The 26,427-nt window shown below is 40.0% G+C and overlaps 1 protein-coding gene across 1 annotated transcript in view; it reads left to right on the top strand.

The window, feature by feature from the left end:
- Positions 1–26,427, top strand: part of COL4A2 (collagen type IV alpha 2 chain) — a 177,135-nt gene that overhangs the window by 104,393 nt on the left and 46,315 nt on the right. The window contains exons 5-18 of the mRNA XM_075265276.1: positions 862–996; positions 1,854–1,898; positions 2,017–2,133; positions 3,150–3,221; positions 4,371–4,406; positions 4,487–4,549; positions 5,461–5,496; positions 5,976–6,017; positions 13,154–13,201; positions 21,113–21,199; positions 22,811–22,855; positions 23,514–23,576; positions 24,706–24,750; positions 26,093–26,146. Coding sequence (XP_075121377.1) covers positions 862–996; positions 1,854–1,898; positions 2,017–2,133; positions 3,150–3,221; positions 4,371–4,406; positions 4,487–4,549; positions 5,461–5,496; positions 5,976–6,017; positions 13,154–13,201; positions 21,113–21,199; positions 22,811–22,855; positions 23,514–23,576; positions 24,706–24,750; positions 26,093–26,146 — 888 coding nt within the window. The remainder of the gene's footprint in view (positions 1–861; positions 997–1,853; positions 1,899–2,016; positions 2,134–3,149; positions 3,222–4,370; positions 4,407–4,486; positions 4,550–5,460; positions 5,497–5,975; positions 6,018–13,153; positions 13,202–21,112; positions 21,200–22,810; positions 22,856–23,513; positions 23,577–24,705; positions 24,751–26,092; positions 26,147–26,427) is intronic.

The raw sequence follows: 26,427 nt of genomic DNA, 5'->3' as shown, positions 1-26,427 counted from the left end.
TGGGAATGTTAGTAAAGAAAAGCAGAGGGGTGGGGGGGAGAGTTTGATAATACCAAACACCTCAGTCCATATGTCTTGAAAGGGGCTTGTACTGCTACTAACACTCCCTTTATTATCTAATCTTGTTTTATTTTTTTATTTTTTGAGGTTCTCCATCACAGGGCTATGTGAATAAATAATATAACTGTTAGCATGAGGATCAGGCTGCTACATGAAAAAGGAGAAAGTAGCAGGGACAACCACAGTGTATAAACGTAGCAGCACATTTCAGGTTATATGGACGCATTTGATGATGTCAGCATCCTGTGCAGCGTCCTATTGCTAACGTCATAGGTTCGCCATCACTGATATAGAGACAGATACATATGTAACTTGTGTAATAGGTTGATGGAGAGTTGCAGGCACTTTTGGATGGATAACAGACTTAGGGATGTGAGATAGCCATTTTACACTGAGGCTAGAAGACTAAGCTAAAACATAGTTCAATAAATCCAGTGAGGTTATCAGAAGAGGATGCTGCCATCTCTTCTTAGGCCAGGGCTACAAGTGGCGTAAATTACACACTCCATGCAAAGTGGGTGGGACTCTAGTGAATCCCTTTCACCCATTGCAGGAAAATATGTGCTATGGAAATGCTGCAGTTTCCAAAACTGTTGCGTTTTTAGAAATCATAGCATGTAAATTATACCTATGGACATGCTGGCAGTTTCCTTATAGGTGCAATTGAAACAATGGCTGTGTATTGTTGTTTTGTCCTAGTGGATTTGAAAATGTAGATATGTTATAGGATTGCCTGTTCATATGTGGTCAAAACATTATTTAGACAACATATTGCTGATTTTTATTTATTTTTTTACGTAGGGTCAACCAGGATCACTTGGTGGTCAAGGCGTATCAGGGCCGCCCGGACTTATTGGAATAGAAGGAGTACCAGGTCGTAAAGGAGACAAAGGTGAAAGAGGTTATCCAGGGGTCACCGGACCAACTGGAGATAAGGTAAAATGGGACGCTATCATTACTGAATTTCTTTCACATCTTAATTTTTTATTGGTTGTTGTCATCTGTGTAAATAAGTGTACTCGTTTTTGTGTAACATACGGCTAAACATGCTTCTCTGTAGAATCATCCAGAAATTGATTGATTCTATTGTAAAGCATCGTTCTTCTACTATGAAAATAAGGTGGGGTAGTTCCATTAAGCGATTTTTCTCGGACGAATGAAACATAACACCCAATAAATTATGTGGGGAAGTTAACTTGGTAGAAGCAGTGGTGAGGACCCAAACAGTCAAGACAGGGACACTACATATGCAGCAAACTGGTTTATTTAGAAAAACAGGAAAATAAATAAACCTTGACTTCAGGCAAAAATGAGCAAAACAAAATACAGCTTTAACTTAAGGCAAAAATAAAATAAATTCCTGCTTGTCCGAGTGACTAAATAAACAGAAGTAATATAACTATACATGTGGATTACTTCGAGCCACATGAAAAACAAGCACAATATTTGTCTCTCCGGACTCAGGGTTACAGGACAGACCCTGACGCCTCTACTCACTCTGAAGGGCAGGCTCTGCAATCTGTTATGGGCCAGTAACGAGCCTCAGGACCCACACGTGGAGCTGAAACCTATTCCTGACTCGCACTGGACCACACATAAGTCAGGAATCTGGGGATGATATAGCAGGACTCCAGCACTTTCACCTTCTCATAATTAGTATAAAATAATTGATTCTGAGGCAAGAATGACCAGTTATATTAAACAGGCCAAGATTAATTTTACTAGTTATAAAATCTGATTTTGTCAACTGATGTACAAACGTTTATTGGCTGACTCCTTAATTCTTCTTTCAGGGCCAAAGTGGTGTCACAGGTTTTCCAGGGGCAAATGGCGTGCCTGTACGTATGACATTATTCTCTATTACAATTTAATAACTTTTCCTAAAACAGAACTGAAATGTGCATTTTACCATGATTTCTGTTTGCAGTAAATGTTTTTATATTATAATGTGCACAGGGTCATGTTGGACAAGGCGGTCCTAGAGGAAAACCAGGATTGGATGGTTGCAATGGGACAAAGGGAGATGCTGGCGATTTTGGGCCAAGAGGTCCAAGTGGTTCTGTTGGCTATTCTGTAAGTACTTTATAATCTGTAATGGTATGAAATATTTTCCATGTCAATTCAGGAATTAGTTTAAAATAAAGGATCACATTTAGAACAATGCTAAGATATTTACTTACCACAATACTTCTGTGTACCTTTTAATCTGTTTATACCCTATTCAGAAAAAAAAAAAATACAGTATATGATTGTCTTTAATGGTACCCTGCCATTAAAGAGATCAGACTGACAGAAGAAAATCTGGTAGTGGCAGTACACTGTCTCACGTAGAAAAAGATGAACAGTACTTACATACATATTACTCCTCACCCTTCTACAGTAAATCAAGGAAAGAGCCAATGGAATGCTGTATCACTTAAAAGGTAGCGCTACAGCAAGTTCCTCTTTTCTCTCCAAGGAATTATTTTCATAGATAATACTTCCTTAGGTCAGGGCCCCACATGTCATAAACTCCGTAGTTCGTTTTACAGTCACAGCAAAGTGAGTAGTACTCTAGCGAATCCCATACCCAAGTTGCATTAAAATTCGCACTGCGTGCACGCGGCTATTTCCAAAAGGGTGACTGTCATGTATATATTTGTGGGAAAAGATTCAGCATAACTTGTCTTTTATTCATTTATATTTTTGCTCTTTCTATGCTTAGTCAACTAGTCGTGAAGGTGATCCTATCAATGATTAAGAGGTGTACACACAGTCATACATGAAGAGCGGTCAATCGCTGACAGGATCAGCCTGACGACTAGATCACTGTTTCTAAGCCTAGAAAAAGCTAAGATATACAAGACATCCATTTATACTAAATATTCATAAACCATATATCTACCTCAGCATCTCCTGCTCTATAATATGCTACAGCATATCACATTCAAACCACTAGTGATTAAACTACTACCTTGTATGCTGAGCCCCTTCTTCTATGCATTTGCAGTTGAGTAAGTGCTATGACCTTGGTTTGGTTTTGTTTTTAATAAGTAGAATTTTGTGTTGTTTGCTTCCTATATATTAAATATAAACTTCTTTTATTACAGGGTGAACAAGGTCCCAAAGGCCAGAAAGGTGAACCTTATTATATATCAGCTGACTTGAAACTTAAGCTTAGGGTAAGTGCATCATTTACAGCTACAAAGCCTTTGTGGTACTTGCAGTATTTGTGAAGCTGAGTTATGTACAGCAGCGATTCTCAAACTGTGAGGCAATCCTCAGTGGTGAGGAGCATATTGTCTCATGAAGCACACGTTCCTGCCAGTGTCAGCTTCAGTTTCAGCACAAACCATGGATTCCAAGGCCAGGTTCGCATGGTAGAAAGTGAAGAGAATTTTGAGGTGGTCTTCTGCCTCAGATTACTCTTCAAGTTCATTATAAAAGGTTGACTAGTGAGGCCAGAGTCAAAAAAAGATTGAAAAGTCCTGATGTACAGTATACGTTCTGAGAAATATTTATAGTTAAAGGCTATAGCCACATAGAAGAGCAGGGACTCCTACTGCTGCTGTATTGTGTCCCCTTGCAAGATATTTCTATGGCACCTCCATAATTCTGTATGCTTTGAAGCATGCCACAATTTTTTTTTTTAATTTGCACAGAATCCAGGAGAAATATCTTCTCTTTGTCTCTGCTTTATGTACCCCTATGGGTGCCTTATTTGGGACCCATAATATCATCATATGCACAAAATATTATCAGACTTGGTTTCCGGACATGGACACATATTGAATTGTAAAAACAAAATCTGTTTCTGGCTGAAGTGATCCAGACTGATGTCATTGACGACCTTTTTATATTATGAATAGGATTCGTCAAATTATTTTTTACATTATGATTTTTTTTTTGGCCAACCATAGGTCAAAAAATATACTAACAAGAGCTAACGTGGATGAGCTATAATGCATACTTAGTTATGTTGTAGGGGCATTCCTTCCGTGGCTGAGATTGGAATATCAGTCTGTAAGTGCCAGTCAGAGGTGGCTGGGTGAACAGAAGCAGTGTGGGCTGCTCTACGTTGCCTATGTACCCCCATGAGAGTCATGGAGAAAGTGCGGAACAATCCACTTGATTGTTTCTGTACCAATGGCCACGACATAAAATGGGTATTTTTGTCTCAGCTATAAAAGGCACAGATGAGAATTCCCTGTAAATTCAGTAAGTTATAATATGTCACAAAATGTATAAGTAATAAATTAAGCTTTGTCACAGTATATTTGCAGCTGTTAATGCAGTCGTTGCTACTTATAGATTAATGTGTTTCTTTTTAGGGGGTACCTGGTGAACCTGGAATTATTGGAGTTCCCGTAAGTTCTAATATTTATAGAATTTACATTTTCATTCCGGTTGTTTACTTCTCTTCAGTTCTAATCCTTTGATTTTTCAGGGTCCCAGAGGATCACCTGGAGTTAGAGGATTTATTGGCCCAGTGGGTCTAACTGGATTTGCTGTAAGTACATTTGACCCAGGCAAAAATAGTAATGTTCCAAAATAAAATTGGTAAATGAGGGAACTCTTTAAAATTGCTTCTAGATAATATAGTACTACTCTATTAATAAAAGATAAAGGAAACAGGCAGCACCCAAAAGAAGTTCCAGCGAACAAGTCCAGTACTTTTTTCACCTAAGGGTGCATTCACACTACGTATACTGAAGCTTATTCTGAACGTAAAACACGTTCAGAATAAGCGGCGTATAAAGCAGCTCCATTCATTTCTATGGGAGCCGGCATACGAGCGCTCCCCATAGAAATGAATGGGCTGCTTCTTTCACTGCGAGCAGTCCCATTGAAGTGAATGGGAAGTGCCGGCGTATACGGCAAGCTCTGCTCATGCCGAGCCGTACACGCCAGCACTTCCCATTCACTTCAATGGGACTGCTCGTAGTGAAAGAAGCAGCCCATTCATTTCTATGGGGAGCGCTCGTATGCCGGCTCCCATAGAAATGAATGGGAAGTGTTCGGCAGCCCTGCTGTAGCGCCGGCGTGTACGGCTGTGATACACGCTGGCGTTACGTAGTGTGAATGCACCCTAAGTCTGTGCAATGTTTCAGCACCTATCCAGAGTCAATTTTAGGCATGCTATAAGATAGAAAAAATCAAATGTTTTCCAAAGTGAATTAAATTTTTATGTAGACATATTATTAGAAAATGTATTGTGTTAAAAGCAAAGTATTTTCAAATACAGTTTACGTTTATGTGTACGAGATGCATGAACTGCCTGATCCAACGAATGAATGAATGAATGAATGAATGAATGAATGAATGAATGAATGAATGATGGGATTAAATATGTTGCATATCTGTTCAATCTCAATTAGTGATTTTCTGTTCATTATAACAAACCATTGGATTTCTCTGCAGGGACCACCAGGTCCTCCAGGACCACCAGGACCACAAGTAAGTTCTATAAGGACACACATCACATTTATTTGTTGTGGTAGCATTACAATAAAAATAAGCAACAGTTATAACTATTTTACACATCTGTGAAAAAACTACAAATTCTGAAAGATATTTAGCATACAGAACATCAAAATGTTACAGACCTTTTCATTTTTGCATTTTGCAAGCAAATATTTTAGTGTACATAAAATATTACAACCTACTTTATGTAAAATACTGAACTTGGAAGCAGCTTGTAGTCCATACAGCATGTTAACTGTTTAGCATAAATTATGAGGATTATTATAAAGCGGGTGATATTTGTGCAATACATTGGATTAATTGATTTGGATTCAGCTACTTGTAATATAACAAGAATAGATTAAAGGGGTTCTCCCATTATTAAGATAGCCATATTTACATTTTACACTATTATTGGTCAATGCTTAGGAACCATTCCATTATAATTTGATGTTTGTTTTGTGTTTTTTAAGGGCAGTAAAGGTATTGGATTTTACGGACAGAAGGGAGAACAGGTAGGCAACATTTTTTTACGCAAATAATTATTTTGGTCTATGCTTAAAAAGCATATCATGTAGTGATTTTGTAAAAAACTAATTGTCTGTTTAATTTATTGAAACCGAGCAAATAAGAAATGTCAATATTAGAAATGTTATAAATAACCTACATATACACCAGAAAGTGATAACATTATGTTAATAACATGATTATCTTGTAATTGATCTGAGAGACTTTTACAATGTCCAAAATCTAAGATATTGTGTGGCTTTGATTAGTACTAGAGATGAGCGAACAGTGTTCTATCGAACACATGTTCGATCGGATATCAGGGTGTTCGCCATGTTCGAATCGAATCGAACACCACGTGGTAAAGTGCGCCAAAATTCGATTCCCCTCCCACCTTCCCTGGCGCCTTTTTTGCACCAATAACAGCGCAGGGGAGGTGGGACAGGAACTACGACACCGGGGGCATTGAAAAAAATTGGAAAAAGTCATTGGCTGCCGAAATCAGGTGACCTCCATTTTAGACGAATAGTGGATTTCAAATCCGGGTCATATGAGAATGTGAACTTTGTGACTATGAGACAGGGATAGCTGTACAGGCAGGGATAGCTAGGGATAACCTTTATTTAGGGGGGAATGTTATTAAAAATAACTTTTTGGGGCTCTATCGGGTGTGTAATTGTGATTTTTGTGAGATAAACTTTTTCCCATAGGGATGCATTGGCCAGCGCTGATTGGCCGAATTCCGTACTCTGGCCAATCAGTGCTGGCCAATGCATTCTATTAGCTTGATGAAGCAGAGTGTGCACAAGGGTTCAAGCGCACCCTCGGCTCTGATGTAGCAGAGCCGAGGCTGCACAAGGGTTCAAGCGCACCCTCGGCTCTGATGTAGGAGAGCCGAGGGTGCACTTGAACCCTTGTGCACCCTCAGCTCTGCTACATCAGAGCCGAGGGTGCGCTTGAACCCTTGTGCACACTCTGCTTCATCAAGCTAATAGAATGCATTGGCCAGCGCTGATTGGCCAATGTATTCTATTAGCCTGATGAAGTAGAGCTGAATGTGTGTGCTAAGCACACACATTCAGCTCTACTTCATCGGGCTAATAGAATGCATTGGCCAGCGCTGATTGGCCAGAGTACGGAACTCGACCAATCAGCGCTGGCTCTGCTGGAGGAGGCGGAGTCTAAGATCGCTCCACACCAGTCTCCATTCAGGTCCGACCTTAGACTCCGCCTCCTCCGGCAGAGCCAGCGCTGATTGGCCGAAGGCTGGCCAATGCATTCCTATGCGAATGCAGAGACTTAGCAGTGCTGAGTCAGTTTTGCTCAACTACACATCTGATGCACACTCGGCACTGCTACATCAGATGTAGCAATCTGATGTAGCAGAGCCGAGGGTGCACTAGAACCCCTGTGCAAACTCAGTTCACGCTAATAGAATGCATTGGCCAGCGCTGATTGGCCAATGCATTCTATTAGCCCGATGAAGTAGAGCTGAATGTGTGTGCTAAGCACACACATTCAGCACTGCTTCATCACGCCAATACAATGCATTAGCCAGTGCTGATTGGCCAGAGTACGGAATTCGGCCAATCAGCGCTGGCTCTGCTGGAGGAGGCGGAGTCTAAGGTCGGACCTGAATGGAGACTGGTGTGGAGCGATCTTAGACTCCGCCTCCTCCAGCAGAGCCAGCGCTGATTGGTCGAGTTCCGTACTCTGGCCAATCAGCGCTGGCCAATGCATTCTATTAGCCCGATGAAGTAGAGCTGAATGTGTGTGCTTAGCACACACATTCAGCTCTACTTCATCAGGCTAATAGAATACATTGGCCAATCAGCGCTGGCCAATGCATTCTATTAGCTTGATGAAGCAGAGTGTGCACAAGGGTTCAAGCGCACCCTCGGCTCTGATGTAGCAGAGCCGAGGCTGCACAAGGGTTCAAGTGCACCCTCGGCTCTCCTACATCAGAGCCGAGGGTGCGCTTGAACCCTTGTGCAGCCTCGGCTCTGCTACATCAGAGCCGAGGGTGCGCTTGAACCCTTGTGCACACTCTGCTTCATCAAGCTAATAGAATGCATTGGCCAGCACTGATTGGCCAGAGTACGGAATTCGGCCAATCAGCGCTGGCCAATGCATTCTATTAGCCCGATGAAGTAGAGCTGAATGTGTGTGCTTAGCACACACATTCAGCTCTACTTCATCAGGCTAATAGAATACATTGGCCAATCAGCGCTGGCCAATGCATTCTATTAGCTTGATGAAGCAGAGTGTGCACAAGGGTTCAAGCGCACCCTCGGCTCTGATGTAGCAGAGCCGAGGCTGCACAAGGGTTCAAGTGCACCCTCGGCTCTCCTACATCAGAGCCGAGGGTGCGCTTGAACCCTTGTGCAGCCTCGGCTCTGCTACATCAGAGCCGAGGGTGCGCTTGAACCCTTGTGCACACTCTGCTTCATCAAGCTAATAGAATGCATTGGCCAGCACTGATTGGCCAGAGTACGGAATTCGGCCAATCAGCGCTGGCCAATGCATTCTATTAGCCCGATGAAGTAGAGCTGAATGTGTGTGCTAAGCACACACATTCAGCACTGCTTCATCACGCCAATACAATGCATTAGCCAGTGCTGATTGGCCAGAGTACGGAATTCGGCCAATCAGCGCTGGCTCTGCTGGAGGAGGCGGAGTCTAAGATCGCTCCACACCAGTCTCCATTCAGGTCCGACCTTAGACTCCGCCTCCTCCAGCAGAGCCAGCGCTGATTGGCCGAATTCCGTACTCTGGCCAATCAGCACTGGCTAATGCATTGTATTGGCTTGATGAAGCAGTGCTGAATGTGTGTGCTTAGCACACACATTCAGCTCTACTTCATCGGGCTAATAGAATGCATTGGCCAGCGCTGATTGGCCGAATTCCGTACTCTGGCCAATCAGCACTGGCTAATGCATTGTATTGGCTTGATGAAGCAGTGCTGAATGTGTGTGCTTAGCACACACATTCAGCTCTACTTCATCGGGCTAATAGAATGCATTGGCCAATCAGCGCTGGCCAATGCATTCTATTAGCGTGAACTGAGTTTGCACAGGGGTTCTAGTGCACCCTCGGCTCTGCTACATCAGATTGCTACATCTGATGTAGCAGTGCCGAGTGTGCATCAGATGTGTAGTTGAGCAAAACTGACTCAGCACTGCTAAGTCTGCATTCGCATAGGAATGCATTGGCCAGCCTTCGGCCAATCAGCGCTGGCTCTGCCGGAGGAGGCGGAGTCTAAGGTCGGACCTGAATGGAGACTGGTGTGGAGCGATCTTAGACTCCGCCTCCTCCAGCAGAGCCAGCGCTGATTGGCCGAATTCCGTACTCTGGCCAATCAGCACTGGCTAATGCATTGTATTGGCTTGATGAAGCAGTGCTGAATGTGTGTGCTTAGCACACACATTCAGCTCTACTTCATCGGGCTAATAGAATGCATTGGCCAATCAGCGCTGGCCAATGCATTCTATTAGCGTGAACTGAGTTTGCACAGGGGTTCTAGTGCACCCTCGGCTCTGCTACATCAGATTGCTACATCTGATGTAGCAGTGCCGAGTGTGCATCAGATGTGTAGTTGAGCAAAACTGACTCAGCACTGCTAAGTCTGCATTCGCATAGGAATGCATTGGCCAGCCTTCGGCCAATCAGCGCTGGCTCTGCCGGAGGAGGCGGAGTCTAAGGTCGGACCTGAATGGAGACTGGTGTGGAGCTATCTTAGACTCCGCCTCCTCCAGCAGAGCCAGCGCTGATTGGTCGAGTTCCGTACTCTGGCCAATCAGCACTGGCCAATGCATTTCTATGGGGAAAAGTTAGCTTGCGAAAATCGCAAACTGACAGGGATTTCCATGAAATAAAGTGACTTTTATGCCCCCAGACATGCTTCCCCTGCTGTCCCAGTGTCATTCCAGGGTGTTGGTATCATTTCCTGGGGTGTCATAGTGGACTTGGTGACCCTCCAGACACGAATTTGGGTTTCCCCCTTAACGAGTTTATGTTCCCCATAGACTATAATGGGGTTCGAAACCCATTCGAACACTCGAACAGTGAGCGGCTGTTCGAATCGAATTTCGAACCTCGAACATTTTAGTGTTCGCTCATCTCTAATTAGTACTTACTAAATGTGGTCCAGGGAAAGACAACTCTTAAACTTGCTATAAGGTTAAGGGTGTCCCAGATACACTGATTTGAATAATGAGCAAAGTCTGCCCATGTTTTGGATTTACCAGCCTGAACAATATGTGGGGGGAGATACATCATCCAGTATAGTTATCTCCCAGTGACATATTGTCCTGTACTGATTATTGTATAGGGCAGTATGTCGCTGGAAGGCAGGGACTCCATAGGCAGCATAGATAACTATATTGATAGAAGTCCTGACATATTGTTCAGGCCTGTAAATCCAGCCAACACATAGAGTTTCATGACTGAAACTTGAATGATTTGATTTGATTGCAGGGTTACTGAGCCCATAGCTTGACAGGTCATAGCTGATTTGGTGACATGAACCTACTCAGTTTTGAATTTTTAATATTGTGGGTGGTTGATGTATATATAAAAATAAAGTCTGTGGGGGTGGCAATTGTTGCAATGCCAGAAAACTGTCGTAGTAGTGGTGCTATGACTTATACCTAAGATGTGCATAGGAATGGTTTTTGCCCCCTTCGTCACTTTTTAAGACAGCGGGTAGAACTAAAAAGAATCTGGGGGGCGGAGACGCCTCAGCTTATCACAATTACTTACTCCTGAAAATTAGCTCAGATTTCAGTTCAAGCACATGGGACCTCACATAATGTTCCAGAATTGTTAAAAGGCCTGAGCCTCTTAGTAATTCTGGTGCATTTCCTGCCAGCAGATGAATGGATGAAAAGTGGGAAATGACAGTGGGTGGAGCAAGGTAGGTAGTTGGGCAGGATGGGGATGTTTCAACCCATAACATTTACTATTACTTATTCCACCAAACTGGTTTGAGCTGTACCAGAGTTATTAAAAGGTCAAAGTTTCTTAATAATTCTGCTGCATGTCTCACTAGCAGTGGATTGCCTTAAGAGAAGCATAGGAAATGTCAGGCTGGGTTCACATCTGCGTTTAGTATTTGACTGCTTGCAAACACAAATCATTTTTTTAGACTGATTGGGTAGGGTTCACACTACCATTGGATTACTGGATTCTGTTATGTAAGTGTCCATTTAAAAAAAAATTGGACACTATCATAACAGACAATAATAAACGCTAACTGATAAGATAAAATTATCCTTTAATTGTCCCACAATGGGGAAATTCATTGTGTTACAGCAGCATGATAATAAAGTAAAATATATTCAAGAAAGAACACATACAAGCTCAGAATAGCAGATAGAAAGGGATACTACAGTAGGAGTCCTAGCAACTAAGAAGAAAAAGAGAGACTTCAGGATCATTTCATTCTCTGTGCGGAGTGATGCTATCTAATGTTAACGTGACCATCTTTTTAACTGATCCATTTAATGGATCAATTAAAAAAAACATTTTAGCATCAATTCGTGTCCGTTACGATCAGTTAGTGTCCATTTTTTTTACTGTCCTTTTTTTTATTTCTGCTTTTTAAGCATGTGCAGAAAAAGACGAACAGTAAAAAAAAGGACACTAAGGGACACCTGTCCGTTTTTCCAATAGACTGTAATGTTAAAAAATAACAGATGCTTGCCATCAGTCATGAAACCATTTTTATTAACGGACACAAAAGTCCTGCATGTAAGATTTATTGTCTGTGAAAAAAACGGACATTAGCGGACACAACATAAAATCCCTTTGAAATGAATGGAAATTTTAACGGATTTCTTAACGGTTCGGCTAAAATCTTGCAATGGACGCTTCTGACGATCACTAGGGGGCGTTCACTCTTGCGCTCCTGTCCACCCATTGGGTTTCCATCCTAATTGCCGGAGCAATTGGATAGTGGACGGTTTGCTGGCAGTCAGTTTTAAAACCCATTCATTTGAATGGGTTTTTAAAGCAAATTGCTGGTGTCCGTATTCAGTCTCTCCACAGTAAAACCTTTTTTTATTTTTTTATTTTTTTTTTGCACAAACAGAAAGTCCTGCATGTCCGACTTTTTGTTTGTTTGTAATTAGTTTGTGTCCATTTTTGACCAATCTGTTTTTTTCCTTCTCCCTTTTTCATTCTGAGCATGCACAGACGGATTACACGGACACAAACTGATTGCTAACAGTTTGTAAGATCGGGTTCATATGTGCGCCCAGTCTCTGGTTTAGCCAATCTGGACGGTTTCCATCTTCTGCCCTGCAAGACTGGACAGGAGATGGAAATCCGGTGATCATCTTTCAAACCCATTCACTTGGCACTTTGTGTCCGGCTAAAAAAACAGTTTCCCCACAGAGAGGCAGAAGACGCACACGAGCGGTCACCTTTGCAATCCCACACAGGTGAATGGGTTTGAAAGCTGACCGCCGGGTTTCCTTCTCCTGTCCAGTTTTACGGGGCAAACGACGGAAACCGGCCGGATTGGTTAAACCCGATTGGCTAATCTGAACAGTTGAAAATCAGTTTTTGAAGATTTCAAATACTGATTTGCTGAATGCAGATGTGAACTGGGCCTCAGTTTTAAAGTACTTCTCCATCCCAGTAACTGACCAGTTACTGTTTTTCAGTTCGGTTCTCAGCTACAATAATACGGTTACTATTTTTACTGTTCTTAGGTTTATTTATTGCATTTTCTGGAACATAAAACATTAAGATGCTGATGTGTCCTTTTGAAGACATAAAGTAATTGCCTGTCTGGATTTTTCTTATTGTTACCATTTGTCCCCTACCTACAGGATGGGCTAAGTGTTTGATCCCCTGAGACCTTGATAAGATTGATGGAGATTGCTCTTATATAAGTCCCAGTGAAGTGAATGGAGTGGTGGCTGAGTATGATAACCACCGCTTAATTCACGAGTCACTCGGAAAACCCTGTTTCTTGATGGGATACTAAAGGTTGAACCCCAAGTGATCAGACACTTATCCCCTGTCTTGTGGGTAAGGAATGGGTGTTATTAATAGTAAAACCCGCTTTGTTTTAGTAAGTTATTAGAAATATTAGCTCAAGAAGTTGTTCTCATTATATTAATTTTTACATTTACAGGGTGAACCAGGCAGACCCGGACCCCCAGGCCTTCCATGCCAATTATTGGTAATCACATCTTCACTTTGTTTATGCTTTTATTTCTCATTTATTATGTACAGTGTGCCACTTTCATTTTTTATCTTGGGTATTTGTTGTACAATTTCTTCCATTGTGTACTGATGATGTGCAGAGTTATTATAGCTCAGTCCCATTAACTTTAATAGGAGCTGTGTGTTCTGTAATAAATAGCAATGGCCACTACACAGTTGCCTAGTGTCAGACACCCACCAGTCTGATATTGATGACCTATGTTAACCCTTTTATCCACAATTAAGATATAATATGAAAATTATAACAGTAAAATGACATTGTATTCAATTAATATATATGAGAAGACATTTTAAGTTCTGTGAATAGTATAATATTATTATATAGCGTTCTGTTCCATCTAATCATTGAATTATTTGTAGTAATAAATGGACAGCCATTAAAATGATCAGTTTCCAAACTCGTCAGAGGAATATTTAAAAGACAGGAAAGCAAGCCTAACTTATAAATAGGAAAAATGTAGTCAACTGAGACAATAAGCTCCATTCATGACACTTTCATCTATAAATGGAAATAGCACGTAACAAATTCTGATGGCCATCTTCACATGGTGATATTCCCTGACCTCCTTTTAGGTAATGTTGGGGATATCAAGCGGTCCCCGTAATAAGAGTATGTTGCAGGGTTCCAAATTAAATAATTAATTAACAGGCCTAGATGGGCTACCACCCATTGGGTCTGGAGAAGCCACACACACACACACACACACACACACAGCTGATAGTGTATCAAGTGAGTTCTGATTTTAATAGTGCAAAAAGGCAGTTTAAATACAATACAGACAAAAGTAGGTTGGACTATTCTAATGACATAACATTGTAGAGTTTTAACATAAACCTGGCACATGACTATTGGCTAAAGGCCCAATGTATTTTGCATCTCATTACAGCTTTCCAGACTAGGATGGACTTTGTCCTTAAACACAAAGTTTCAAAATACTTATGTGTGAACTAACATCTCACACTATGTCTATATGTATATATCATGGCAAGATAGAGAAGATTACATGCTGGTGCCAATCAATTCCAACCTTGAAGATAACGAATAGGCTACATAAACTCTAAGTATATACACTCTACACACTCTAAGTGTATACATTGAGTAAAAGAGATAAGAGATATACAAATAGTCAGCTGCATCTTCAAAAGATGAGACCCTTGAGATAGACAGAGATAAGGATTCATCTACACAGCATTCCTTAACCACCCAAAAATGGCCTCTTGAACTTTAAACAGACATACTCATACACTTTATATGAAAAAAGGTATCAAGATGGCTGACAAAATACAAAGATGGAGGACTTAACTCTAACATTTCCCCCATTTTGAGATGGTTGAATACAGAAATTAACATGTAAGTACTTCAGTGACCTAATGTCTACTGCCGGATTTTCCCAGATTCCCTACATGTATTTTCTGCATTTCAACCTGAATCTCAAAAAATCCTTCTTAGGCGTCTGGCCTCTCAAGTTTTGTATTTTTCATCCGGTTGCATAAACACTGTAATAGTTTAAACAAGCAAAAGAAACATAAGATTATTACTGCGACTTTACTGACATTCACTTGCTTATACTATGTATCATTCCTAAAATATAAGGTGGTATCTTCTTAACTACATACTTCAAACATTTCCTGTTGTGTCATGAAAACAGTTATATGACATGACTGAGGCTAATATGGGGCTATGAGTACATATTCTACAATCTAACACATTCAGATCTTCGTTCAAGATCATATGATGTTTAAGAAACTTATTGTCCCACTCGTTGTCAAATGTTCTATGCAGGCTTATCGCCAGAATAATCTGTAACAGTAACATCAGGAGAATCTTCATCGCTGTGTGTGTGGAGACTTCCTTGTAATGTGAAGCATGGATACAATTAGATTTTCCTTCAAGTTTCATAGAAACACTGGTTATCAGCAGCACTTGGAAGGACCATCAACTCTCGGGTCCAAGGTTTTTCTCATGTGTCTCTTTATCACCATCAATCTCTTGGCTCAAACGAATAGGTCCCGTCCACTAACTTAAAATCTGAGAGGGAAGAGAAAACTCAAAACTATACATTAGTCAAATGTTTTTGCCAAGACATCACATAGTCAGTCAGTACACCATAATACAACTCTAACCTAGGGGCTGACCCGAAGTAAGTTTGCTATGGGCTAAAACCAATTCTTCTGTCAGGAGGGTACCTTACAGAAAATATAAATACAAGTGACACACTACTTCTTTAGTAGCCGTCTATCTGCAGCCCGTTTGTGATGGCTTTCTTCACCAGATATGCCCCGGGCCATCCTGAAGAGAAATAACTATACACACAAGCACGTACTTATACCGCCTTACCTTTAGTAGTTACTAAAGTTATAATTATATCATATAGTTATCCTGCAATCTCTGGAACAGGTACAAGGGCTCCGGGCATGGCTCACAGAAACTTTTTACTTTTTGGTCTATATTATGTTTAACACGTCATGCAGGCTCACACATATCTTACTATAGTGATGCTAAATCCTGCCGCCACCCAGCCTCCGCTCACCAGGTCACACGTGGCTACTACTAAACAGTACACTTAATAATAATAATCTGCTTATGCCATCAGTGGGGACGATGCTCTCAGTACATACTCTCTTACCACCAGACACCAGGAGTTATTCATTCTCTTTTGATCCTTGCTATTTCCAAGGCTTCTTTCCTCCTGGACCATTTTTGGTGCCTCAGTGTTGTAAAACCTGAAAAGAGAGCTAAAACGGGTTTGGGCCTAGTATAATGACCAATTATCAGTAAAGCATATCCCCTAGGCCTTTGCAACTGGGTTAGTGGCAGTGTCTGCCCACACGTTACCTCTACTTTCTTTCATATCAGCCTTGGTGTGTGCCTTCACTTCTGACTATACCCACCTGTGTGGGGGCAGCAGCAGGGTCCATCACTATCTGAACAGCCTGGAAATCCTTTTAGGCTTAACATTAACCCTACAGAAAGCTCTCGCTCTCCAGATTGGACCATAGTCCCACTATATCAAACACCTACCCTCAGGCCTTGTACCCTGTCTCAGTGATGACTTCTAGTTCAGCTTCATGAGCTGAGACCCATACAGTTCTATAATGGTTCTACTTGTGCTTGGTTTTACCCTTGGTTTACCTCATATTCAGTGACCATGACATATCTGGTGCAGAATCCACCATCATTCCCAAATCAAGAATCATCTAAAATAAAAGAACTCTCATCAGAGTTAACAATAGATTCATCATTTACATAACCAAATCAGCAAAAAATAAAATTAATTTTTAAGTTATCTGACTTTTCCCTCCTCCCCTGAAACTATTGTTAACAGGTTTAGATGGGACTTGTAGTGCAGCACAGAATGCAAAGCTTACATTAGAAAACGTAGTTAAGACACACTGCAGTCTGAGCCATTGTTATCTTTGTTTGCACTGCAAAATTTATTACCCAGTATCTTATCATGGAAGCAGCTGCCTTGGCTTTTCCCAAACTTGTTATACCTGTAGTACTACATATCCCAGCAGCTTATTTATACAATCCCAAGTAAATTCAGTTCTCTAAAACTTCTAAACACTCCAGAATTACAAACAATTCATTAAGGTAAGTAAATGCTAAAAATATATCAGCAGAGAAGGCAGAGGCTTTAAATAAGGGATCAAGTCTAAAATTTATACACAAAAACACATTACAGATCAGATATGTGAGTGACTTCTAATTTACTTAGACAGCTATCTAGCACCTTATCACAAACAATGTTCCAGAAACACCACTTTAGTTTTGCAGACCTTCAATTTACCTTTACCTGCATGTACATGTTAGGGGTGTTCTGTGCCCCTAGTGGTAAGAAAGTTCACATGTATTGCCTGATCCCATACCAGAAGGATCATCTGAATAACAATGACCAATAACATTGTACAAGTATTAGATTCAACTTTTTCCTCAAAATAATTCCCGATTGTTAACATTCATAGATTTATAGTATAAACCCATAACCAATATTTATATTACAAGTGTAAAGCCCATGTGATATACTTGATACTCACAAGCACCAATAAAAACTGAGTACATAGTACATGTACATGATATATCAGGTACATCTCATATTGACCAAAACACACATATATGTATTCAACATTTGGAAAGAACTTTTATCTCTCTTTCAGATCTACTTGTCACCAACCGCTGTGGGGTTATCAGCAGTCTATATCTACATCTGCTCCCTGTGGAGACTGAAAATGTAACAATACAGACATGGACAAATAGAACATGTACATATAGCAGACACATGTAACATGTACATAAACTGACAGACATGGGCCCATTCACTTCTCTGAACCTTCCATACAAACACACAAACTTCACACTGGAGCTCCAGACAAACCAAACAAATGTCCATTAAATCAAAAAGAACTTGTCTGAACTAAAATCAAATTTTTCAAATATTAAGTACAGTGAGAAATCTTATTGTCTCAGGACGGCCAAATCTTAGTCTTCTTTTCCTACAAATAAGCACATAGTTAGTTATAGGCTTCATCTTCTCACCAATTTTTAAAGACATTACCATGAGGGGAGAAATCTTAAACTGGGAAAGCTTTCTTGAATAAAAGACACTATAGACATTCTAGAAATTCCTTAGTGTCCACACTCAAGCCTATATACATACATATATGTATACACATACCTACACTTAACCTGCAGGATCCTCACCACAAAACATATCATGTTTCCACTTGCATAGCAAAACTTTTACACATTTTATGTCCAATCAGTTCTCCCTATATCTTTATCTAGTCACTATTCAAATAGCAATTACCAACACAATGCTATGTGCAGACCACATTAACCCTTTAGCTGGACTGTGAGTGGGTGCTCACTATGCATTTCCTTACACTAAGGAAAATATACAAACACTTAATACCTTATCTCTGTAACCATCCTTACTTAATTTTATCCAACTATCCATGAGTGGAGCCAGTTCCTGATCAATGAATACTATTCAGAAGTCCAGTACAACCACATTCTGACTTCAACAATTTGCTACAGCCTTTCTCCACGGCTCTACTTCTATCCCTTCTACTATCACTTGGGCTGATTTCCAAACTGGCTGACTGTATCCCTCCCATCTTGTTCTTGTGTGAATTCTTTTCTCTCCTCCTTCCCACTGTCTTATCCTGCCCCAAATTCCTATAAGACTTCCTCAGTACAACATATACTGTATCTTATTCAATGGAGACTTTAACGATCATTTAGAGGATTCCAGGGATCACTATGTCCCTTTTGTCACGTGACTACTTACTTTCCACAGAACACAAATGAGAAATACCATGTATACCAAAAAATACAACAGATCACCAAGCTAACTTCAGCCCAAGCTTCCATCTAGCAACACCCATACAACATACTGCTCTTAGGTTCTTGCATAAAAGCTTGAGATATCTATATAAGGAACATATGCGTTTACCTCACACTCGGACAGGAAAAACAAAAGCCCTTTAGAAACACAGATCAAACTGGTAAGAGAAAAGCTCCTACCTTGTTGGATCTGTGGTTCCAGGAACTTCTGTGGTCGTCCGGGGGATCAGCAAACCTTCTCCTTATCTCTCAAGCCCCACGGTGGAAGCGTCAGGTTTGTTGGGGATATCAAGCGGTCCCCGTAATAAGAGTATGTTGCAGGGTTCCAAATTAAATAATTAATTAACAGGCCTAGATGGGCTACCACCCATTGGGTCTGGAGAAGCCACACACACACACACACACAGCTGATAGTGTATCAAGTGAGTTCTGATTTTAATAGTACAAAAAGGCAGTTTAAATACAATACAGACAAAAGTAGGTTGGACTATTCTAATGACATAACATTGTAGTTTTAACATAAACCTGGCACATGACTATTGGCTAAAGGCCCAATGTATTTTGCATCTCATTACAGCTTTCCAGACTAGGATGGACTTTGTCCTTAAACACAAAGTTTCAAAATACTTATGTGTGAACTAACATCTCACACTATGTCTATATGTATATATCATGGCAAGATAGAGAAGATTACATGCTGGTGCCAATCAATTCCAACCTTGAAGATAACGAATAGGCTACATAAACTCTAAGTGTATACACTCTACACACTCTAAGTGTATACATCGAGTAAAAGAGATAAGAGATATACAAATAGTCAGCTGCATCTTCAAAAGATGAGACCCTTGAGATAGACAGAGATAAGGATTCATCTACACAGCATTCCTTAACCACCCAAAAATGGCCTCTTGAACTTTAAACAGACATACTCATACACTTTATATGAAAAAAGGTATCAAGATGGCTGACAAAATACAAAGATGGAGGACTTAACTCTAACAGTAACTATCATATGATCAGGATTTCATCAGTAGTTTACTTCAATATTTGTTGTAAGCTACAAACAGTAGTGAGCCCAAAAGACAAAAAAGGTGCAAAACTTTCCATCATACTTTTTTACTTCTACTTTTAGCAAACACTGATGGAAAATACTGATCAAATAGAGTCCATGTGAAAGTGTCCATAACAGATCCTGCAAAAGCCAGTATAATGTTCTAGTGAACCTGGGAGGACGGTCAATGGCAATTTGTTTTCCCTACTGCTGTTTTCCCCTTTTAGACCCTTTTTTGCTGCATTTTTTTTAAGGCAAAGACAAGAGTGGCTTGAAAAAGAATGGAAAATATAAAGAAAGCTCTCATATGTTTCCCTTCTGTTAAATCCACTCCTGACTTCCGTTAAAACAAAAAAATCACAGCAAAATCTGCAACAAAAAATGCTGTGTTTCTGGAATGTGGTGCCTTAGCCTTAAATAGGGCTACATTCACATCTACGTATTTCATATCCACTTCATATCACCAGCAACAGGACTGGTGATCAGTTATGTCTTTGATCAAAGGCATTTAACTCCTCAAATGCTGTGGTCAGATGTAACCATGACATGTGAATAGTTACTTTAACATTTACTCAAGCTGTGGCAGGGTTCAATAGTAATTACATTCGTATTTATAAAAAACAAACAAACATACAAATTAAAACAATTACCCCTTTCCTAGAATACATATAAAAATAATCAAAAACATGCTTGAACTAATAAAATATGAACATATTATCCCATGAGGAGAATGGTACAGTAAAAATATAAGATTGGATGTGTTTTTCCCACTGTGACTCCCAGTGATGAAAATGTCAGACATTCCCTAAAAGTGGTGCCAGTAAAAACTACATCTACACAGAGACATATCCACTTGTTTGTTTTTTTCAAAGTTTATCATTGTAATAAGGGTATTACATTATGAATAGACTATAGAATTTTGGTATTACTGTGATCATACTGACCCATAGAATAGGTCATGTGTAATTTCTACCATTTTGTGAATGCTGTAAAAGAGAAATATGTAAAAAAAAATAAAAAATGGCAGAATTGCATTTTTTCCAAATTCACCACTTTCTCAAATTTCTATTTTCTCAGTACGTTGCAACACATATGAAATGGTGCCTTTTTAAAGTACAGTTTGTCCTGCAAAACAATAAGCCTTGTGCAACACTGTGAAGAGAAAAAATTTTAAAAAATTAGTTTTGGAAGGTTGTGAGGGAAAATGAAAACACAAAAACTAAAAATCCCCATGTTCCCAAGAAGTTTTTAAAAGATATAGAGCTACTTGCAGTACCAGTTCCCCCACTGTCACAATGAAATCTGCTTTCACTGTTTTTTTCTTTAATTTGCATTCCATTGTCTTTTTACTTTTTCCTAAACATTTTTCTTTGCTTATAAAAACATGAGGGAATTGCTTATTTATCATGATACAGTCCCAAAACAATACTACAAATGTGGACAACACTTCTTTTTTCCGATTTCTGCAGGGTGAACCAGGAGCCACAGGACCCACAGGCGCACCATGCCACCTAGAGTTGGTGAGGCCATCTGACGTATCCCTAATAGATTATCTGGTAAGACCCTTATTTCATTTGATATTAAATTGGTTCAGGTCATTAATGTGTTTTTCATGATGATCACAATGTAAAATTAATTACGGTCTTAACTGAAATATGCATATTTAGCAGTACACATAGTAGTAGGCATTTGTCATTTACAATTTACTTGATATATTTGCCTTAAATGGGTTGTCCCATAACAAGGATCCTATCTGTACTGCTAGTTTATGTGGATACATGACTTTTTCTAAATACATTGCTTTATCAAAACTGCTTTATTTGGCCGCTATCTTAATTTATTCACCTCATTGTTTACATGCGTTTCTATGACCACGGGCCCCGGACCAAAGGTTTATCTGCTCAGTCCCCAGGTGACTAGCTGCCTGCTCTCAGGGGGGGAGGGAGGGGCTGAGTGCTGGGAGTAGCTTGAGCTGTGTATGTCTCTGCCACAGACAAGTAACGGAGCTCCTCAGATAGGGGAAGGGAGAGGTGAGAGCTCCAATTTTTCTGATCTCTTATCTCCTGCTCTTCCACTTATCAGTCGGTTTAATTGAATTTGGCTGATAAGGGCTGAGATAGGGAGTTCGGTACCTCTGTATGTATTACAAACTGACTCAAATGCAGCTCTGCTACATCAGCCTCTACATAAGCTTCATACTGTTATAATTCATTTGCAACCAATCCCTCATTACTGACTGCAAACATAGCAGATAGCAGAGCAAGTGAAACCCCGCCCACCAATGTGCCGAGAAAACCAGGAATTGAAGAGAGCACATAGCCTGCAGGCTGCTGAACAAGCGTGATGGGAATACCCCTTTAAGCCATGCTAAAAACCTAATGTATGTTCACATGCTCCAGTTTTGTTACAGAAGTTTCTGTGACTTTCCAATTAATCAGAATGGGGTTTGACATGCTACTGGACATATCCCCATCAGATTATGTAATTTCAATTTCTGCAACAAATTTGCTTGTCAACATACCATTAGTTATTAAATGGTCATCAAGTAGGTAGAAATGTTTTCTAAAAAAAATGTTGCGTTTTACATTATCCGGAAAGTTGATGGGATTCTGGCTAATCCCATCCTAATCCCATTCAAAAACACAAATCACAGTATGTCAATTACATCTATGGAAACGCTGGCGGTAAAGGTATAATAGAAGCAGAAAGTCTGGAAAGGAAAACTGCAGACTTTCTGTGAAAAATGCTGCGGGGGATACATGACGTGTTTCTGCCACAGTCTTTTCCGCAGTGTTCTTTTTACAGTGATTCGCTGCATGGGACCTTAGTAGAGATGAGCGAACACTGTTCGGATCAGCCGATCCGAACAGCACGCTCCCATAGAAATGAATGAAAGCACCTGGCACGCAGACTTTGCCGGCAGCCGGCCGCTTAACCCCCCGCGTGCCGGCCGCTTCCATTCATTTCTATGGGAGTGTGCCTCTGAGCGTGCTGTTTGGAAAGGCTGTTCTGAACAGTGTTCGCTCATCTCTAGACCTTAGCCTTAAGTCTCCCTTTAATACTAGTACAATGTGTGTGAAGTTTGTAGACCAACTACATATGTGCCACATGTACAAGATGGACAACAGTTCATCTTAATGAAATGTCTATTTGTTACTATTTTCTAGGGAGATAAGGGTGAAAAAGGAGAGAAAGGAAATCCTGGATTCAAAGTAAGACATTTGCTTTCACATAAATATTTTAAATGTTTTCTTTTATGTAATTTTATATTACCTGCTGTTCATGTGTAAGGGCCCCTTCACATGACTGATACGCTGGCTGCTTTAGAACGTGTAATCGTTCCGTAGCAGCAGCGTCTAAAGCAGTTCCCATTGTTTTCTATGGGAGCCGGCATATGTGCGCTCCCCATAGAAATGAATGGAAAAAGCAGCCCATTCATTTCTATGGCGAGCGCGCGTCTGCCGGCTCCCATAGAAAACAATGCGATCTGCTTTAGACGCCGCTGCTACGGAACGTTTACACGTTCTAAAGCAGCCAGCGTATCAGCCATGTGAAGGGGCCCTAGCACATTCATGATTTAATATAATAACATAATCCATTTGCGCAAAGATAAATCTTACAATTTCTGCAAATAAATACAATATACATATAAACGATTTACTATTTCAACTTTGACTTGCACAAGAACAGTATAATTACATATATTTTCAAGTATAAATTTTATATTATGTGATTATAATATTTAGAAGTAGAGTTATATTGCTTATTGTTATTTTCACTTTGTACTATACTATACATTATACTATGTTTGGGTAAAAATGTTATAGCAATAATCAGTATTTATGATTTATATTACACTTCTGTTTTAAGGGACGAAGTGCTTTTTATGGAGAAAAGGGAGAAGAAGGAGTCATGGGCTTCCCAGGATCAAGGGTAAATCATAAGTTAGAAAATAAATCAGTATATCAAAATATACTATATATATAAAATATAAAAATAAGACCTAAAGCAATGTACACATCATAGCAGAGATGTAAACCTTGTCACATTTCTGTCATTCCATACCAGTGTGTCTGGTGGAATAGAAATTGGAGAAGCTCTGTAACAATGACCATACACATAAGATAGTTCTCTGCTGAGTGCTCTTTTAACCAATAGTTGTACACAAAACCCTATAGCATACACATTCAGCTTGACTTAGTATCCATGTGCTCTGAATGGGGAGAAGGAATGAAGATATAAGGTCGGCTGGTAACTCCCAAACTATTGTATTTATCTATGTACTTTGTTAAAAATGACTTTTTCCAATGATAGAGCCCCTTTAAAAAGGCTATTCAGGCACCGCTAAAGTTATATTAAACTACCCCCCAGTTTTAAAATAATACCCTAAAACAGAATGTGATCTACTTACCCATCGTGCACGGTGGACGGGCATTCAGGGTCCGCCGTCTTCTTCATCCACGCCTTCTCTTCCTGCGATGTCCTCGGGTCCCGTCTTCCTCCAGCGCTCGCGAACTGACATTGCTAAAAAAAAAAAATGGCCTGGGCGCATGCGCAGTAGCATGCTGCTTCTACTACGGCTACTGCGCATATGTGCGGCTCTATCAGCATGATTTTGCTGATAGAGCCCCTTTAAGGAAAATCCAAGAGCTGAAATGTCACTCACAATTCATTCTACTACTGTATAAATACCTTTCACTGAACGAGCAACCTTGACGCTTGCTGTTGAATCCCCACAAACCTGTTCAAACAGGTAAAGGCATCACTGCTAGGGGTGTAGCTATAGATGGTGCAGAGGGGGCTCCAAAAGTCCCTCTGCCACATGAAGTATATCACTATTCTAAATGGCTCAAGATATCATAAGCGCCCCATTACAAATTTTGCATTCGGACCCCTCACCCTGGCACTTCAAGTTACGCCTCTGACTGCTGTTGCTTCTGGTGGCTTTTGGATGATTTTATTGGATATTTTGTTGCTACTCATGGAAGTTTAGCAAATGAAAACAGTAGAAATGATCTGCACTATTAGTTGAACATACTACTAATAACAATACTTTTTGTAGGGTTTTTCTGGCAACAATGGACAGCCTGGTGAACCTGGAAATAATGTAAGTATCAATCATTCTCAATGTTATCTATATTTGTTCATGTAAAATTATAAAATTGTATTGTATAGTACAGACTATAGTATGAATAGACATTTTCTGTGTGCAATAATTCTTTTCAAAAAGTGAAAGTCTGTACCATCCAGGCTGTTATACTTTAATACTGTGTGCTGTATCCGTGTTCTAGCCGTGTGTTTAATGTCTAGCACAATTACCCATTATATTTATGAGCTCAGGAGCAGAACTCAGGAAAAAGCTTGTTCCTGTCCATGTTTCAGCCCTGACTTATTAATGAAATCTATGGGTTCATGAAAGTCATGAATGGCACATGGATATCTTCCATGTTACATGTATGTCGTTTTTCCATGGATCCTGCACATGCATACATGTGCAGAAAAGCAGGGGGGTTTTTATGCGTTTTTACAAGCCAAACCCAGGAGTGGCTCCAAAAGGAATGAGAAATATAAAGAAAGATCTAAAGCTGGCGGCCACACGTGACGTAAACACCACGAATAAAAGCAGCTTTTTACAGTCACTGCAAGGAGATGGGATTCCAGGGAATCCCATCCACACTTTGCAAAAATATATGCGCTGCAGACAAGCTGTGATTTGCAAAACCGTTGCAATTTTTGAAATCCTAGAATATCAATTATACCTACAGAAACGCTGTTGGTTTCCCTATAGATATAATTGAGAAAGTCTGCAGATGGATTTTTTCCTGCATTTCTTTTTTGCTGCAGGATGCTACATGGGGCCTTAGCCTCATACTTCTGCTAAATCCACACCTGTCTTAGGCTCAAAAAAACCATCAAAATCTGCAACAAAAAAGCAGCTTTTTGTAACGTGGGCCCTTATTACTCCCAGCTGCATCAAACACAACCAAACATGTTTGTTTTATTCCAATATGGCTGGGATCTGGTCTTTTACTAGCACATCTTGAGAAGTGCTGTGTGCCAGAAAGGAAATGTACACTAGCCAGGCAGTTTTCTGGCTGTTTTTCTTGCCCTATCCCGCCTTGATTGCCTGCCGTCTTAAAAAGTGGTTAGCAGGATGGAAAAACAAGTAGTGAGTATTTGGTGCAAATCTACTCTAGTTTTCTGAGATACATCTCTTATTAAATTCCCTATGTATGTACATTTTTCAATATTTGACTGTAGACATTAAAGTAACATCTTGACACAAAAATACCAACAAATATGCAACTGAAAAAGCAGCAAAATACTTATTGTGAATCCAGGCAAAATGTAAGATATTTAAAGTTGCCTGATGAACTATAACATTTGTCTCAGATGTAGCTACAGGCGTTACCCAGTCACCTACTTTTCATTGTTTTCTACCTTCATAGGGACTGCCTGGATTAAAAGGTTTTCCCGGCTCACCTGGCTTCAGAGGAATGAAGGTAAATAGGATTATATTCATTTTCAATGCAATAAATGTTTTATCTTATGTGTTAAGTAGCATGTGGTCAGTTCTCTAGTATACATATCCCCTGATTTTGATGTACTTACTTATTTATTTATCTATTTATTTATTTATTTAAAAAAAACATGTTCAGCTTGGCAGCTTGTTTGGTTGATCTCACAGATGCTGATGCATTACAGATGCTTCTATGTGTGATCTGCTTTTCACAGACCAAGAGACATAGAAAGCATAGGAAATTTAAAAAAAAAAAAAAAAAAG

This window comes from Leptodactylus fuscus, chromosome 2 (assembly GCF_031893055.1).
Source record: "Leptodactylus fuscus isolate aLepFus1 chromosome 2, aLepFus1.hap2, whole genome shotgun sequence".
Lineage (NCBI taxonomy): Eukaryota > Metazoa > Chordata > Amphibia > Anura > Leptodactylidae > Leptodactylus > Leptodactylus fuscus.
The sequence above is the reverse complement of the archived record's forward strand: the minus strand, read 5'-3'. Positions and strand labels throughout refer to the sequence as shown.